Source organism: Phaenicophaeus curvirostris, chromosome 7, assembly GCF_032191515.1.
Source record: "Phaenicophaeus curvirostris isolate KB17595 chromosome 7, BPBGC_Pcur_1.0, whole genome shotgun sequence".
In the NCBI taxonomy this organism is placed as follows: Eukaryota; Metazoa; Chordata; class Aves; order Cuculiformes; family Cuculidae; genus Phaenicophaeus; species Phaenicophaeus curvirostris.
The window spans coordinates 36615393-36635357 of NC_091398.1; the positions used below are offsets into that span (position 1 = coordinate 36615393).

Here is a 19965-nt window from a genome sequence, read left to right on the forward strand (position 1 = left end):
GATGTGCACTATAAAGATCTTTAAGGCACGGGAGTGGTAGAGCTCAATTTCCCCATCAAAGTTCTGCCTATAAGCTTAAGACCAAATTCTGATCTAATATCAAATATCTAATAGCTCCACTGACATCAACTGTGTATTTCTAAGGAAACAAATCAATTTAATTTCCTAAAAATTAATTCACACTTGAGCAAGAGTAAAGTAAGAAAAAATGTTTCACTGGAAAGAAATAGTACATACATTTCATCAGGTTCATATGAGAATTTGTGATTTCAAACACATGCTGCTTGCATACTCACTAGTTAAAACTGAGTTCTACCTGAGTATTAGAGAGATAAGATTCTCTTCCAGAAAATAAACAGCAATGTTTCTGAAAAGACCAACAACTTATGCCTCACAACAAGTCATAACAACTGCAATTATGCAAAAAATTGAGGGCCACATCATCTCTGATGATGTCAGTGCAATAAAGGCAGAATCTGTGGAACCACAGCTGCATGGTATGAAACTATTTAATACAGTATTTTTATAGAAAATAAAATTGCTTTAAAATTCTATTGACATAATATACAGCTATATACCTAAGTCATCAAAACATGGGCAGAGCTGCAAAATCATTCAAATAGAAATTGTATAAAAAGCAAAAATTGTCATTAAGAAAAGGAACTTAGCTGTTTGTACAAAGTAATGTTCTTGACCTTCAGTTTTCTCTTTAGTTTTCATGTTATAAGTGAAATTTAAAAATTAGTCAGCACACTGAATTAAGTATGTAGATTTTCATTTAAATAAATCAGTCAACAATTTTTTTATAAAGTATTTAACACTTCATTGTAGAAACATAGGTAAAATGACTATTATAACCAAAATGAAAAATACTGTTCAATTTAAAAAAATGTACTTAAACAAGAACCTGAAAAAGTTTATGATATGCATAACATTGTTCAAGCAAAATTGCACTAGTATTACAGAAATCAAGAGTTTTATAAAGGCCCCAATATGGCAAAGTTTAGAAATAGGTAGTATGCATGCACAATAGTACAACAAAAATCTTTTATAAAACAGCAGTTATTTTTGCAATGCTTGTACAAAGGGAATAAAGAGCAACCACAAACATATGTAATCTGTTAGGTTAATATATTACGATAGCTAAAAGTCAGTCATGTCTAGCAGAGGAAGGAAGAGTCCTCCACAGCATAAGTGTGAATAAGTCTTTTGTGCCTTTACAGTTATGTATAAAATATTTCGATTCAGTTCAAATCTGAAAGAATTCTTTATTTCCATCAAAATTAAAAAAGGCGAGTCAAATTTTTCTTCTTAGCAACAACAGAAAGCAGACTGGGTCAGAGCAAGTGCTGGAAACTGATACTGATGCTTTTCACTTTCAATAACTGCGTCTTGATATTGAACCCAGAATACTTGAACGAGGGTTTTGGTAAGGTTTCAATAATATGCAATTTGGTTATGTCTTACCTCAGCAATATCACAGTTTATGTTCTTTTAAAGAAACTGCTGTGTTTTGTGTTCTTTAATATCTCTAAACAAGTATAACTGATTTGTGATTGTCAAAACTGAATGCTGTGATCATCTGTGTGTGCTTAAGGTTTGGGGGGTTGGTTTGTTTTTTTCCCTACTGCTTGTTGTGTGTTGGGCAATTATTAATCCATATGTAATGCATGAGATTAAGTGAATAAACATATAATGCATGTGTAGGCAATGCCCTCTTGTGCTCTAGGGTGGCTACTGTCCTACAGGACTGTTGGAATTCATATTCTTTGTCCCACAGCAAGTAAGGTTTCAGCTTCCAAGATATATTGTTACTATGTTCTATAAGGTTTTAATAAATACAAAGCCTTTTTACATGGTATATATGTTTAGTATATCATGTACAGTCACTGAATTTCTGAAACATAATCATTGTGTTCATGCAGATCATTAGATGTTTCATTTCTAGAGTCTTGTTTACTTCTTGGTAACCTAAAGCTAATTTAAAAGCAAGTTATGTCTGTTTGTGAAAAGTTATCTAGCTTTATCAGGATCTGAAGAGAAATTCTAATGGGCACAATGAAGAGAGTAGACCATTCAATCATTCTTTCACCATTTAAAATAAACAAAATTACACACTGTACTACAGCTTTCAGACTACATAATGAAAAAGTGCAGATACCATCTTCACTGATTAAGTAGAACCAAAAAAGTTCATAGAAAATAGATTGCTCATTTTCACGCTACAAACGAATAGTTGTTTGCAATTTTAACAAATTTAAAGGTGTGTTATTTCAGCAGCATTGTTGTAAATTGTACCGTAGTGCAGTTTCTCTTTTTTTCATAAAAATACCTTACAAATGGTCAGTCAAAAGTCATCAGCAAAAGAAAAACCCAGAAAACAATCAACCAAACAAAAACAGAGGTAATGCTGATGCCAAAACAATTATAATACTGTTGGTACATAGAAAAGTAATCCTTATATTTTATACATTTATACAGAGTATAAAAGGTAACAGCAGGCTATGCCATAGTCTCCCTTATCCCAATATCTATTTTCTTTGGAAGGAGTTCTCTTCTTTCGTCAACACTTGCTAAGGAGTTTCGACAGTTTTGTCCATCCATGTATAACTTTGCATATACTGGATTGGCGTAATTTGTTGGCTGCAGAGAAATTAAGCACAAATTAGATCAGCTGGATTAAACAAAAAAAAATATTTATGGAAATGGAAATGGTGTTGTTAAGCAAGAACAAGAACACATAAAATATAATTGGACATACTTAATAGATACCTGGACTTCTGCAAATCTGATAATGAGTTAAGTACTTAGTTAAAAATTAAATTCATGATGAGACATGCTATTAAATTAATCAATGACATGACATGCAGCATATTATGATATTAAAACCATAAAAACCATGATGAAAAATAAAACAAAAACCTTGAAAAATGTCTCTGAAGTTGACTTGTCCACCTTATTACACTGGAAGATTTCAGAATAGATATGAAGAAGTTTATAGAGAAGGTGCACTGTGAGACCATGTGACAAGTTTAACAGTAGAAAACTGCAACCAACAGTTTCCATATATTACCTGTTCTAAGACATCAGCATCCCATCAATAGCTGACCATGTTTTCGAATTCTGTGGCCCAAATATACAACATGATTTGACCAAAAATTCAATACTTTTGTAATAACTTTAATAATAAACCAGCATAACTGTTAATATATCATAGTAGTTACAGATTGAGAAGTTCTCTCTCAACAGTTTTGGTAGTTTGGACTGTAATAGAAAAAAATCTACTGAAATGAGTAGTACTTCAGTATAGGACAAGTCCATTTTAAATTCTGCAAAGCACTCCAATATATGAAAAATCTCCTGAATCTGACAGCAGAGAATGATGTACAACACGGATGAAAACTTACTCTTCTATCACTCCTGCTAAGGAGAAGGCACTATCCAAGGCCTATCATGTAAATCTCTCCAATAATGCCTTTAAACTTTGTGCCTTTATTCTCTCCTAGTGACCTTGACTATCCAAATATGTTCATCTTTTTACTTGTAATAAATGGAAAAGGTACCTGAGGGTCAAAACCTTCCTTTTCCTTATAACGAACAAACCAGCTCAGTTTTGCTTACATAATTAGTGAGTGGAACACCAGAGCAGAAAGCTATAAAATAGGTAATTTAGTTTGCTTAGTGTGTGTAAGAAGTGACTAAACTTTATATTACCCAGAAAAGAAGTAGGAAGGTTTTCTTGACTTGGAAATGTGCTGGGTACAGCCTGGGTAACAAGGAACGAAAGATGGTGAGAATCTTAGTTTCTTCCTTTCCCTGTTGGTCAATACCATTTCTAAACTCAGGGTTCGGATACTCCTTAGACTGGAGAACTGTGGCACCTACTCATTTAATTAGGTAAAACCTGTCTATTCCATTTATTACAAATGACAAAGTGACTGCCTGATGTTCCACGCTTTCCTATAGTGGAGGCAGAAAAAGATAAGTCACATTTATCTAAAAAGAAAAAAAAAAGAAAGAAAGAAGAAGCTACTCTTTCTAAATTAATGGAACATAAATACACAATCGTACACAATCAACTGCTGCAGTAATTTATGAGAGTAAGCTCTCAGTTATACCTATCTGTCCCCATTGAATTAGATATCTTTACATCTGTCACAATGATTATAATCAGAAATTTAGGAATACAAAAATTTAGCTCTATTTCAATTGTCAGGGCTTTTCATTTAATTGACAATCACTGTTAAGGATGACAACCACAACAGAACAGAGATGATTGTCATCTATATAGTGCTGCATGGAGTTGTTAAAATTATATATAATACTATTGTTTGCGTCATGATACCTCTTTGAGTGGGCACTGATAGCCTAACGCAGTATAGTGAGGTACAGAAAGTAACTGGAGTGACAAACAACAAAAGGAGTTAATGTTAGAGATGGGTATAAACTTCAGCTGTCCTCATCCATGGTTTTGTGCTTCATCAGAAATATACCCTATACAAATTCAACAGATTACAACTATGCAAGAATGCAAATGGCACAAATGATGAATATATAGAGGCAAAAAAAAATGAATGTCATTAACGTCGCTTGTAACATTTTAAATTCCACTATTTTCAGGCATCATGCTAAATAGTAGTCAAATTCTGAAGTTTTAAAAGTAACTATTTTATTATAAAAATTGATTGGAAGCTGAAGAATTGACAATCGCACTGTAAATATTAAAGGAAACTGTTCATTTTAGCATGTATCATATTTCTCTAAAGTAAAAGGACTTGTTTGCTTGGGAACTTGTTTGAGTTTGAAAAACTTTACTAAATGCCTGTAGTTACATATAAATTACAAGTATATCAAGATAAATGGCTGTGAATGCTACACCAAACTTATGTAATGCTATGGAAAAGCATCATATTGCTTACTGGTTTTACATTCCTTCACAAAGGCACATTTGTAGTTTTAGACTGATTTACAATGATGGGTGTGATGAAATTTTTATGCAGAAAGGAACTCTTTAATTGACACAGAAAATGTATTATTTACTGTCATTCTTCTTGGTATTAAAAGAAATAAAAAACAAAATTAAAAACGAACAGAAATTGCCTGTTTTCTAAAATGACAAACTTTATTTAGAAAGGGGCTATGGTGGAATGAAATGGATTTGAATCATCATTTCTCACCCCTGTTGATAGTGGTCCTTTCAAGTCAGAGTTTAGGTAGATTGATGGAGCTGTGTGGGGAAGCTTGAATGCAGTGGGCCCTCCCCCTATGTATCTGGCCTGTATAAATAAAAAATTTTAGTTTCTCTGCTGATAGAGCATCTCTCACGTGTACTTATCACTGTTAAATGAACAGCGCTCTGACTAAAAACATTATTTTAGAGTGATCTATGATTTTAAAAAGTCTACTTACAGGTATTCTTCAGCGTGAAAAATTTTTCTATTCAGTAAGAGAATAAAAGTCAGCATTTAAAATCATTTTCCATTAAGGATTAGAGCCAGATTTTACAATATGCATTGGCTTAGTTGCTCTTCCTCCAGTGAGTAACTCCATTTTCAGCTTAGCTCCTGTACTCAGCGCACTGACTATGTGATTCAGCGATGACATTCCTAGAGCTAACAGTAATCTGGTTATTGCTTTGTCAGAAATGCCACAGAATGATGGCTGCCCTTTGGTGTATGTCTGATTACGGAGCTCTAGGAAAGATATCGCAGCATTACCATGTTCATCCCATGTCACATCACGCAGGGAGTTCAATCACTGAAGAGCAGTGCTGCAGAAGTGACAGCATCTTTTAGAGGAAAATGATAATCCTTACTAGCTTTGCGTAAACATTTAATCTATCTGTCCAGCCAGGACTCTGAATTCTCAAAGCTTTTGAAAGATTTCATATATGAAATACGTTGTCTCACATGTATGAATACACTTTCACATTTCTAAATGTAAACCGTATGATAAAATATTTCTATTCATTTTAGCAGCTAGACTAAAAAGATAGGTTATGATTTTGCAACTCAAATAGATGCATCTATGACAAAAACCACATTTTGTAGTTCAGATCTACCTCTGGTTTGGAAAAATACAAGGACTAGGCATATTGTACACCAGCAAGCATAAGACTACAAACCAGCTGTTTACATATTCATGAAACTTATTCTAACAAAATTTAACTTGCATTTATTCACTGTGTAGCTAAATCTAAACATCATTGTTTTACGTTCCTATTAATTACATCTAAAGACAAAACCTTTTCAAGACAAAACAGGTAGCAATTTTGCCATTATAAAAAGGAAAAGATTACCTTTTCTGCATTTACAGTAAAATCTGAGGCTAAAAGACCACCTTCACTGTGATCATGGCCCACCTCATACATGTTGTATGACGGATTGCCAATTTCTACATTGATTCCTCCATTTATAATGGGTTGTCTTCTGATAGTTTTTGTCCTATAATGCATAAACACACAAAAAAAAAGAAGCTAGTGACTTTTCAGGTAACTTCTTGTATGCTTTATGCTAAAATAGTACAAATTTTATTTTATTTCTATTTAATCATTAAGACCAACAGCATTAAAAAGTGTTTCCTGCAGAGACAGTCAGAAAAATCTTGCATTTTTCAAACCAAGTACAACCTAAGTCTATGTCTAGATCTCATATAATCTGGAAGTATATTTTTATTGTTTTTCTCAGTTTAGCTGTGGTGGTATGAATTCATATAAAGCGTTCACTCGCCGTCTATAGCCCTAATTTCCCTCTACTGTTTCCAGTTTTCCCTCACTTCCCAAGGAAAGCCTTACAAATTTATTGCAGATTCACTGCAATAACGAAGATAGAACAAACATGAGTCACGTTCCTTTGTTCATTCATTTCACCTCCACTTGAAATTAGTTGCCCAAAGTCAGTTGTAATCTGAGGACAAGTAAATGGTTTCATTACAATGCATTAAAAATGTATGAACTTCTCATAATTCCAGTTTGTATTTCCTGCTAGTGGTTATTGAAAAGCTTAAGTTCAACTTGAATTTTTCCAAACTTTGATAAAAGCTAGATTTTTACTGTTAACCTTGAATTACAAGGGTATAATAGGGAGGTAACAGGATGATAACAGTCAAGTCCTCTTGTTTTGTTGAGAAAGATACAGTCAATGTCTGAAATCCAGTACACTAAAGGATGTGTATTTTTCAGAAATTACATAGAAAAACATTTCCTAAAAGGAGCACTTATCTGTAGCACACAAGATTTGAACTTCTATACCTAATTTAATACTTGACAGTCTCCTTTGAAGAGATTAAAAAAAACCCCAAAATACATTTTCAAATATCACTCAAAAAAAAAAATCTTTATTGAAATGAGTTCTGCTTCTCTACTGAAGATCTATTATTTAACAAGTTATTCTCAAGAACTTGTTCCACTTAAACAATTTTCATGATTTGGCTATACTAAATTCAATCTATAGGTGCAGCAACATGCGATGACATCCATGGAGCTTGCATTGCCACTAACATCACTTCCTCCTTTCTCTGAAACCGAGAAAGTTTGCAGCTCTCTCAGATGTCTGCATACAGTAGAAATATCCTTACTTTCCCTGCCACCCAATACAGCATTTGAAGAAATGGGCAGAGTCAAAATGTCTAGCAAGTCTTCCTAAGTTCAATGTCAGCTCTAAGGCAGCTGAATTCAAGAGAATGAAATATTCACTGTTCACTGCTTGAATGTGGCTTCCTATGCAAGATACAAAAGAAATACAGTACTGATGACAAGGCTGGGGACTATACAGTAGGTACTTTGAACATTGTTTACATCTTCACTATAACATATAAACCTAATCAAAGTATTTAAATTGAAGTGAACTGTCTCTAGAAAATGGACAAGCTCTATCTGAAAGCATTTATAGACATGAACAATATTAATTACTTGTTTCAAAGAAATTGGTAAATTCTGTTTACTGAGTTCACTAAGTCTCTCGATGAAATTACTAACTTTTATAGCACCTCGGCAGGATTAAGCAAACTGGATAAGAAAAGAACTACATTTTCTTATCTACTGTATGCAAAATATAATCATAAATAATAGACATGATTATTCTAGCAAGAACTAAGATTTAACTAACTTTCTGCATCCAGAAACAAGTTTGGGGTTGTTTCTTTTTTAAAATGACTGCTCAATGTATATAAAGCAGATTCCTCATATCAAAAATACACACATACTTTAATTATTTGCTTTTTTACTTCATATACAAGTATAAAATTGCTTACCTTCGTTTCCTTTTGCAAAGGAATAGTCCAATTACCAGAGTAGTGATCAAAGTCACCAGTAAAACAAGAGGAACAATGATTGCAATGCTTCCTAGAGCAACAAAAGGAAATACCATTGAATACTCACAGCTACATCTAATAATTTTGTCACAGATGTAAAACAGCTTAATTAATTTAAAAAGAATAATTTCCCTCATGAACAAATGCAATTTCATGTGGTGAGCTTCACTGATTTAAGATTTTGATGTTGATCAGTTAAAAAAAATATCATTAGAGTGTATATATATGTATTTGTATACACTGATACTTTCATCAAAAAACAGGAGCTTCTGGATACCAACATATTTTGGACTAATTCCCTGCCCTCATTTGCAGCGACACCACATGAAGGAGAGTGGAATTGCTGAACAATTTGGCATTTCACTGCCATCATCATCTTCAGTAGTTTAAATTACACAACAATTAATTTAAAATATTCAGCAGGCACGACTCTGATTGAAGACTTCCTTTATGAGCATTTATATGTACTTATTATTTTTATTTGTGGGAAAATGAAAAGTAGTAAGTAATATTTCTAGATGGTTGGTGCATTCCTGCATTTTACTGTCTTGTACTTGAGAGGCAATAATTTTGTTATGTTGATATAGGCAATCAAGGAAACTACAATAGTGCCTAATGCAGCAGAAAAACAGTGCAGAGATCAGACAGTGATGTTAAAGGAGAGGAGGGAACAGGGAAGAAGGCTTAACATTATTTTGGCAGATAACTTCACTGGAATGAGACTACCTGCAAAAACAAGGTCAGCAATTACACCCGTCTACGAATTTCTGAGATTTAATGTCAGTATCTGTCAATAAACACACACATGCAACAAATAATTCTGTGTTATAAAAAACTGGTCCTTTTCAACTACAAGACTCCGGTATAAAGCCAACGTGGAATGACACACTTTTCCTTTAATATCACAATCATTAACAGGTGAAAACCAAAAATATTGCTGGTTGTTTCATTGGTTATGTTTATTGATTTATTAAAAAGAAAGCTGTTGGAGGAAATGAAAAAGATGCCTTGAAGGTGCCTTACTGAGAGCCAAGTCATGTTGTCAGAAGCCCAAAATGAGGTGCTAGTGAATAAAAAAAGCATCCCGAGACCACTTCAGCTTATATAGAGTCAGTATGTAAAGGACATTACAACAATGCTAGTTTGAGATAACATTTGATAAGTAACTGGATGAAGTTTTACTTAGCAGGGGAAAAAAGAAAAAGTTCTTTTTCTCTTGGCAGGTAAATATTCAAGAAGAAATCCTGAAAAAGAGACCACCAGGCATGAGTTGCCATCTCGTGACTGTGGTGCAGCCCGGGGTCTAGCAGTAGGCGCAAGAGGAATGCCCATTTCCCTTATTGTAGCAGGTAATTCTTCAACAAGAAACACTGATGTAGGTTCTGGCCATTTGGTTGGGTTTCTTTTTCCCCATTTCCAGCTTCTAAGTGTTATTTCACTTGTCTGGATCACCAGGAAGATTTCATCTAAGCATCAAGATAACCTGAATAGTGGGTGATTCATTCTACTCGTCCAGTTGGGTTAAATGTGACTGAGAGATGTACAGCAGGGTACCATCAACAAATTCAATGTAGCACAGGGAACCTTGCCCAGTTTAAACCACCAATAGTGTAGCAATACCATCTTTTTATGCTTATACACACGTTTTAAAAAGTACAACAGGAGTTATTCCTACTGTCAGGATGATTTTCACAGTAGGTAAAATTCAAACTTCTCTAGACAGCCAGTGCAATGTTATGAACTACTTAAAGCTCTATTTTTGATGCTTTCAGTAGGACTTAAATGGTCAGAGGTCTCATACTAGTTCTCTGCACAGCAGTGATATCACCAAGCTCTTGACACTTGATACACTTCCTTCAAGAAAACTGCAGGCTAGCCTTGAAGCAGTGAGCACACAGTGTATGCCTTTTATCTGAACCACCTCATGAAACATTGAATGCCAATCAAAAAGTTCAGAGATCTACATTTGTGTTTTGGTTTCAGTTGGTTTTGGTTTGTTTCTGGCTTTTTTTTTTTTTTAAACACAGGTAACCAGCACATTTCATGACACAAACTCACAATCTAAAATATCACCCAGTTAAATGTTCTAAACTGAGACAAATTTGACAAGCGATAGCAGTTATTTGAAGTACTTACTTGTACTGATATTATCAGACTTGCTGCTTTTGGGAGCTGGCCTCTCACACTGAGTGCCTGACCAGTTGGCTGAACATCTAAAAGGATCCAATCAAGATAGTAAAATTAATAGATGTCAGCTGATAACACCCCAACCTATTGAAAAGGCCACCATTATCTTCTCAAGAGCTACGCAAATGACCACAGTAATTCTACAAAATAAACAATAAGCTCTATGTAAGGAGTCAGCAGAACACTGCCATGGCACTTAAAGCAGTCTGAGTATGTTTTAAGTTTAAAACCATGGCTTTATATTATCGATTCCTGTAATTATTACTGCAATCTTCATTCCAGAGTCCTTTTCTAAAATTCTTGAAAAATAGAACAAGCATATCCAATAGTATATTAACGTCCTATTAAACCAAATACCACCTACAATGTAATAAAGGAGGAACACGTAAGCTGGATCCATGCACGGCCAACACAGTCAAGCAAGGCTTATTTGCACTATATTGTTTTAGGGTCAGTTTTGAACTTGAAGCTCTACCAGCCACCTCTATATCACACAAGCCATACCTGATTGGACATAAAACTATATGCAAACCACAAAAATCCAGTAACCTCCAGTGTACATATCAATTGGCTCCTTCCACAGTTCTACTGCTGCCATTTCTCTGAACAATACAAAGTTTACAGTGGACTAGATCTTGCAGACCTGGTTGTAATAATCTACGTGAACAATTAAGACATACCTTTGACTAATATTCATAATTTAACTGAAGTTCTCCTTTTCCTTGCTTTCAGATTTAAATGTTTTCCTGAACCTTTTACTGTTCAATGGCTTTACCACTTTACATTTTGAACCATACCACTAGATATGTATTTATAGAAATATATACACGTGCGTTTAAGTAGGTGTAAGTGTTAAAGCATAAAGAGCTGTCCTGAAGGGACAAGAGTATCTTAAAGGCTTCAGAGGGTCCTGAACACTGTTTATGTTCAGAATATATACTTCATGAGCCAGGTGACTGGATGAGCACACAGTTATTCTGCTATACTTTCTTTTTGTGAATACCAATATGCAAATATTTTTCCAGTTGGGATTCAGAATGTTTTCCATGCCTGCAAGCAAACCCAGGAGCCCAGGCACGCAGAGTCAGCAGATCCATCACAAATGGAAACAAATACCTGAATGAAATTCAACTGCTTATTTATCCTGCTGTAAATATGATTAAGTTTACTACAGAATCTCAAAATCTCCTTGCAGAAACAGTGGGAAGTAGTCACTTTTCATCTGCCTCTGTTGCATATTGTGCAATGAATCATATTTTTGCTAAGTATTCTTGAATTATTTATGAATTTAAACCTGGGTTATCTTTTGGAAAATGCAACAGAGCATTAGCTTGTATGCAGTTCTAAGAACTACTGCTACGTGATTTAAGAATTTCTAGTGTTTAGAGGTGAAAATGTTTAATGGCTGACCCGGTCCTATAATAGCAAAAAGGTTTGGAAAGGTACAAAATATTCCAGACAAAAAATTGCCAAATTCTTTCAGAAGAGACCTAGTCACGTTTCCTGGTGATGCTTTTCATTCTCGTTTTGTCCTTGCAGATACTGCAGAAGAATGGCTGGTTTCTCTCTTTGCTGCTTAGAATGTTCCAGAACAATCTGACATTCAGACAAGTCTCTTTACTGAGTTTGATACTAAGTTTGAACTTTTTGTGGGAACCTAATTTCAATTTTTGTAGGATATATTATGAAGGTGCTTAACTCAAACTCTACAAAGGTAAAGCACAGATATTCTTTAAAAAAATATGTTTATTAATTGGTAGTTGATCCAAAAGTTTTCACACATTAGATAAACTGCGTTATAATTGAGAAGTTCATGCTTATTGAAACAAGTTTGCTTACTTAATAAACATGGTGAATACACACTTAAATTTCCTCACTGCAAAGGAACCACCAATTACTAATCAAACACACATATTAAGGTTCACAATGATATATTTTAAAACTGAACCCAACTGACATTTCACCTCCTGCTTACCATACTCTAGCCCACTCTAAGTTGCATGGGACACATGATTTTATTATTTTAAAAGATGTATCTGCTCCATTTTTTACAGATTTCTTTATCAATTATATCAAATGGGAATTGGACTGACAGCCTACCTTGCTAAGATACTAGTCAAGAAACTTGTTTTTTCAAAAGATCACTATTCAACAGACAGTTGCAAAATAAGTATCTCCATTCTTGTAGAGAAATACCATCAATCTTAATACTTAGAATATCCTACTGGGATCCAAACTGTTGGCATATGACAACCATGAAATAAAGTCTATATTTCTTACTGGAAGCTTTGCATCATTGCTGTTGGGGATTCAGCTTATGTGATTAAAGCTTGTTATGAGAGATAATTTTCATTTAATACTACACTATTGAAAGGGAAAGATTTCCTTGAGAGTTAGACATATCTTAACTTTGTACCCAAATCCTTATATTGAAGGCTTTTAAAGCTTCTGCTGTTTAAAAGAATCATTACTATAAATCTTCCTTTATAAGATAGTGAGACCAACAAAAGAATCACTATGTAAGTATAAGCTTATGAGAAAATAGCGTATAATGTACAAATATGCTCTTTAAAATCTTACAGCAGATATGACACCATGACAGCTGGTAAAGAAAGAAATTCTACAGTTATGTACGTAGTAAAAGGAGAAACAACTGAAGGTAAGGGTATTAGCAGTTCTCTATTTATCTCGGGATCTTAATTGTAAAAGTCAGCAATATTGAAACACTTGAGGCATTTGATAAAAATCTTATAAAAATATGATAGCCAGTTGCCACCTCATTTTCTTTTTTTCCCAGATGCTTGCTGTCTCCAATAAACTTTGGTGGGACTTGAAGCTGGCAGGATAGCAGTCATGCCCTTCTGTGTTCAGAGGTAAAATGATTGCCTTTTATGGTCCAGCAAGCTTGTAAAGTCTTGTCTTGGGCAGACAGAATAGAAAAAGAAATAAAGCCCAGGGGGAAAGTATGTTGTCCAGAAGGGAATTTGACACAGAATATTAGCCATGAGCAGGCACATGAATAATGATGGGACTGGGACATAGGCAACTATTCATGTCAGAACATGAGAAAGATCATGCTGTAGACAAAAACTGTTCTTATTAATAACATTTTTTGCTATTAGGACGTTTAAACTTAGACTGCTCAGCGCCTATCATGAGAACTAACTTCTGCTTCAATTTGATGGACAGTATTTTGTACCTCTCCAAACCATTTGGTACCAGGAGCTTTTGTTCCGTAGCATTGCCAACAGTTGTACAGCCAGAGACAGTACATTGGCAGTAAGGGCAAACAAAAAGGCAATAATGAAGTAGAACTGCATGAAGACACTGGCTTCATTGAAGGCATTCATATTACTGAGAACTGTGAAGACAGTCTGTGATAATGCCTGATCTGAGTTTATATATAAACACAGATGGAAACAGATGGGAAACTTGACAGTGAAGGACAGGCTGGAGTCAGTTATAGAATCATAGAATCATAGAATAACCAGGTTGGAAGAAACACACTGGATCATTGAGTCCAACCATTGAGTGGTGCAAGGTGCTACAGTAAATATCTTACGGTGCAAATCTCCAGTTCCCAGTAGAATTCGTGAACAGATCAAAGAGCACCAACATCAAAGAGAACACCAATATAAAAACTGAAAGCCAAAATAATAAACAAAGGTTGTAGGTGGTCTGCTACGAAGGTCATTAACAAAACTATGCTACAGCACTCCCAGTTACAATTTATTTCTACACTGAGAATGAGATGACTGCTTAAGAAATATGTGTCCTGAGAAACAGAGTGCCTATGTGATAGGAATTATTTATTTCAAGGAAACAGCATTACAGGAGAGAGATGTCTAAAATACTTTACAATTATAAAGGTGTCCAACTTGTAATGAGGAATATTTAGTGTTAAGATATTTACATTCCAGAGGTTGACCACGTGGCTGTTACAGAATGTGCTCATGAGAGAAAATGTCTCGTTCCACTTTTTTTTTTATAACCCTTACAGGTCAGTACACTGAAATGCTCTAAACTCAATTACACGGACACTTGACCGAAAGGAGCCACTTGACTATGAAATGTCTGAACAAATAGAAAATCTAGTAAAAAGGATAATTTGGTGGCAATGTGCATTTTTTTATTTTTTTTCCCCATTTTAATCTTTTTTTTGTGCCGCAGGCATTGTCATAAAAATATTATATAGCAGGCATAATATGCAGTTAAAAGTGCTCTTGTAGGCAACTGCTCTCCAACTCAATATACCAGTGTATATATATATATATAAAAAAAAAAAGACAGAAAGTAGCACTGAAAGATTAGTCTAGAAGTATAACAGAATCTGTGAGACAGTCATTACAAAATAGAAGTGGAAGAGGAATAGAAAATGTTTCTTACCTATAACTGATATTTTTCATTATACAATGTAATCATTTAACTTTGTTTTTCATTTAATCACAACATAGATAGTAACGTGTAGTAAAACATTAATTAAAGTATCTAACCTCATTATTTTAATAACACTTACATTAAATTTCACTGGAACCTGTCTTATCATTGATATTAAAACTATACATTAGATGAGAAAAAAGGACATCTGGATTATAGTTATTTACTACCTGAAAAATGGAAATAAAAATCATCTCTTTTCTCCCCCAAACTCTGTAGGATGATGTAGGATGAAAAGATCCTTGCAGTAATCTAGATCTCTAAACTATTTGTTATAATAAATTTAGCAATGCTTTTGAAAATTTGCTTTCTCCATACTGGGAGTTGACACTATGGAATTGTACCCACAGGTAAACTCTTAAGGATACAAAGAGCTTTCATAAAAATGAAAGGCCAAAAACCCACACAAGCTTTGTTCAACAGCACATCTTATACTGTCTCCTATATTGTAGGGTTTAATTGATTTCAAATAATAATTTCTCCTTAATATTATATGCAAGAATAGACCACATTTTTGTTCTTTCATCTAGAGAGCATCACTTGGTTTCTTTATAAGGAAAACAAAGTGAAGGGATTCAATGTAGAAGCTAAGGGATACAAACTTTACAACATTACTTGAAAATGAAATATAGATTACTTGCAATCCAATAAATTAAGAAAACTGCATAATCCAAAAGCAGGCATAACAACAGAAAGTTAATTTTGAGGAACCCAAAGAATCTTAAACGTAGTAATAACATACATGAAAAAATAAAATGTGACTTGTGCATGACATTACTGTATACAAATCATCATTCACAGCTGGTGCATAGTGTTCTCTGCAAAGGAACAAGCAACTCAATCTTTATCATCCCAAGATAGGAAAAAGAAGTAATTGAGGGTCTTTAAAACACATGCTATTAGTAATACGTGCACATGGGCTGTCCAAATATTAGTGTTATTAACACAGAGTTAACACGAAAATTAAGCATGTCTAGATGACTACTACTGTGGCTGAAATTACACTGAGCAACAAAGCAAAAGGAAAAGAATAGATTGAGGTGGTATAAATGGGAAAAGAATGAGAAATGACTGGATCAATAGGCATATGACCAATCACATTTTTCCTCTCCTTCTCGTAGAGGCAAAGTAAGTAGTGATGTAAAGCAGCTGCCAGAATACAGATTTTATCCAAATGATTTTAAACTCATGGACAAAATGTATCTGGAGTACAGCTCAGCTAGTAAATGCTCAATGAAAATACACATACTCCTCTTTTACAAGATCTTTTTATCTCTTCCTTGAACAACCACTCTTCATATATCTGTTTGCATTTAATTCTTGAACTAATACTAGTTTGCAATACAAAGTGAAAGATCTTCCATAATATAAAGTTATAACCTGCTGATTATGTTCAAATCCAAGACATTTATAACAAAAAGTATTTTTAGCTGAAAGAGCAAGCTCTCAGAGAACTAGTATAATACTACAAAAGGCCTGTTGTAATAATAATTGGGTAGCTCATTAAAAATATTTCTTGCAAGTTACTTGATAAACTTTTCTGTTCTGTGCCTTATACTGCCTGTTGTGTTCACAATAGCCTTCTACCCTTTGGCACTCTTCTCAAAGATGCAATTGTTCTACGCTGCAGTAGCTTTTACTACTCAACTTTCAGCAAATGCCAGTCAGGTGATTACATGATGCGGTCTCCTTCCTGTCCACACCTGGACTGTGGATGTACCTTCAGCTTTTTAAGACCAGAGGTCTGCCATAGTTACAAATTTTACATTTACTTACAAATTTGCACGTACTCAACAGCATTTGTACAAGCCATATTTATACTTACATAAAAACTGTTCACATTTGAAGATTTTAGAACACAAAAGGAATATAAAGAGATAGGTTTTACATCACAGGAATATGAGCTGGAAGGAAATTCTTCCATCAAGAGGAATGCACTCTTTTCTTTCTAATTTCTGTGGTGCTCGTGTGCATACATGCGTGTACACATAGATACAGACATACACACAGTGTCTCCATAAAACCTATTGGAATTAAAGCTGGCAAAAACATCTCCCCTGTTCATTTTGCTCTACAGTTTTGGTTTGTTTTTTTTTTTGTTTGGGTTTTTTGGAGTTTTTTTTATAACTTAACCACATCTCCACTTCCAAGTTCTTGTTCTAACTATTAATAAATTTCACAACTTGTTCTCTCCCCATTTGCTCACTATTGTCTTTAACTCAGCCAAAATTCCCAGTTTAGAAAGTAAGTAATTTATTCTTTCTCTGCCCTTCACTTTTCAGTTTCTTCTGCTACCAAAGTTTTGCATTCTTTCAAGCTCCTGTATGGTACGTGACTTTTAATTAATCAGAAAGGCCACTGAAAGAGCACTGATTTCTTTATCTAATTTGCTCTCTAAGTCATGCACCTGCTTACTGCAAGCAATTAAATGATGTAGTATGACTTATTCTTCATTACAGAAGAAATGATGTTTGTTCCAATGTAGAAATATAACATGTACAACCTGAAGCCTTCTGAACAGTTAACACATTTAGCCACAGGCAACTAATTTAATGTTGTACATTGTCCTCTGAATTTTTCTCTCTGTTTCTGATGACACCTAGGAAACGGAGACTCTGGGACTGTAGACACACAGAATTGCACACACATCTATACAGAAAATAACCTAAGAAGCAATAAATTACTATCCTCTTAATTAGCCAGCATAAAAACAATCTTGTTTCATCTTAAAGTCCTCAACCACAGTCATCCAGCATTGCTCAAAAGCTCATTAGAGCACTTTAAACCTGTCTTTCAACGTAGTTGGTTTTAGATAAAGGTCAACATTATTTATATCTTTTACTGGTTTTGATTGTAAACTCATAACAGAAATATACTTGACGATAATTCTACGATGCCCAGTGTAAGGGGGTTAGGATGTTATCTCATTTATTTGCAGATGTTAGTAAGAATCATAATAATACAAACAGACCATATTTATGTGCAACTGAAAATTATAATAGTAGTAAAAAAAGATGGAATTATAGCAACCTATAGTTATGAGGAAGTTATGAAAGAACTCTGTACTCCAGAAACTGATAGAGCACTGCCTATGTAACAACCAATGGCAATCTTGTGTAATTGAATGCCTTAATTTTTTCTAAATCTCTTCTTTGTTATACAAGATATAACCTCTCCCTAAACCTTGCTTCTCTTGCATGAAGGTACATGCAGTTAGACAATTAGTGAGAAGGAAACAGAGTGGCAAATAAAGGTAATTATTAATGCAAAAAACAGACTGACAGAACAGATGGAACTGACAGTTTGGGAAACAAATAGAAAAAACATTTCTTGATTATATTCTATCTGAATCTGATCTCCTGCTTATTCTGTTTTGAATGAATTTGTGAAGTTACTGAAGCAATTCCAAAACATCTCATATGCTTCCAGTGTTACACACATCACACGCTCCTAAACTATTATTGAGTAGTACTAAAGATATATGTAAAAAACTCAATATGTGAAATGCTAAAAAGACAGCAATTATATCTAAGATAATACTTCATTAAAAGATGCTATCAGTGTACATCTTTCAGAAAAGATCAGTATCTAAAATTTTAACATTCTGATATTAAATACTTTACAACCTTTGTTACTGAGCAAGAATTACAATAGTGGAGGTGGGGAGGAGGGAAAAATGTTCTTTATATAACTAAAAATAATGCCACAAATTAAAAATCTACATTGTATAGGATCTTAAATCCAAAGAGAAACCACAATATATTCTGTACATTTTACAAAGCTTAAAGAGAATTTAATGAAACTGAAGACCAGCGTCACAAAAACTTCCTTTTTTGTTGGCTTATATGTCACACATTGAGGCCTTAATTCATTCCTAAGCTGGCTAGGTGAGAAGCACTAATTCTGTTTCCAATGTGAGCTTATATTTAATGCATTCAAGTTTAAAAAAAATTGAGAGAGGAAAATATAATAAAAAAATATACCTTAACAGTAGAGGTTGGTAAAAGGAGAGTATGTTCTTACATCTTATAGTTCCTCTATATAATTATGACTTTAGGATTACCTTTTAGAACAGATAAGTCTTATTCTGTATTGTCTTTACTGAATGATAATAGGGGCTTGATTATATATAAAGTTTGCATTCTCAACTGATCTGGCTGTGAGAGTGAGAGGAGTTCCTGCTGCATCACAATAAACCCAGTCATTTCCTATTTCTTCTAAAAAATCACCACCCACAAATTGGAGACTAGTTAAGAAAATGTTAGCCCTTATCTAAGCGTGTTTCAGAGATGAGCATCAGATATCCTACATAGCATGGCCAGACATGTAGGTTGGAGGCAAAAAATATTTAACCTAACAATATATTCTGAATATAACCAGCTGAATTAACCAGCATATATTCAGAATGTGAGGAAGCGAATAACGTTTTTATGTATGACAGAGATAAAAGCTCTTCCAAGCAATCATGTCCCACACAAACACTGATCAACAGACCTACTCCATACTCTTCAAAGCTTAAGAAGGGGTAGTTAGAAGACTAATCTACTTTCCAATGGATTTATGGAAACTCAAATCATAGAATTTAATTGCTTAAGAGTACTGACAAACGAACTGTAACCATAACTTTCAAAAAAATTAGGTCATTCACCATACCTAGCTACTGTCATCGCTACCCACCAGACAAGCAAATGACATCCCCACAGCATGTTATGTTTTCATAAACCATACATTTAGATAAGATTAAAGCTGTCGGAGCTTCGTATTTTATTCCAAATCTAGGTCTTTGGCTCACAATTTCAGTTCTGCCTTTTGCACCACTGTTGTAGAGTAAAGCTATATTCATCTGACTGGTATTTCATATCTCTGTGCATGTCTGCCTTACAGCATTGTCAAAGACTAACATTGTTTCTTTCCCTGATAAGGATTAAAAATTTCTCTTTGAGAAAAACACCTAAAATCCTTCAGAGTAACACAGCATACAAATGTATGTATTATATACATTCTTTTTAATCAGAAGTTAAAGTTACAATG

General features: G+C 34.1%; 1 protein-coding gene across 1 annotated transcript in view; it reads right to left on the reverse strand.

Annotated features, from left to right (window-relative positions):
- Positions 1–337: 337 nt before the first annotated feature.
- LRP1B (LDL receptor related protein 1B) overlaps positions 338–19965 on the reverse strand; it is a 699724-nt gene continuing 680096 nt past the window's right edge. Inside the window, exons 87-92 of the mRNA XM_069861579.1 lie at positions 10447–10523; positions 8251–8341; positions 6299–6443; positions 5178–5276; positions 1420–2643; positions 338–1385 (exon numbers count right to left, since the gene is read on the reverse strand). Of these exons, the coding sequence (XP_069717680.1) occupies positions 2503–2643; positions 5178–5276; positions 6299–6443; positions 8251–8341; positions 10447–10523 (553 nt within the window). The 3' untranslated portion in view covers positions 338–1385; positions 1420–2502. The remainder of the gene's footprint in view (positions 1386–1419; positions 2644–5177; positions 5277–6298; positions 6444–8250; positions 8342–10446; positions 10524–19965) is intronic.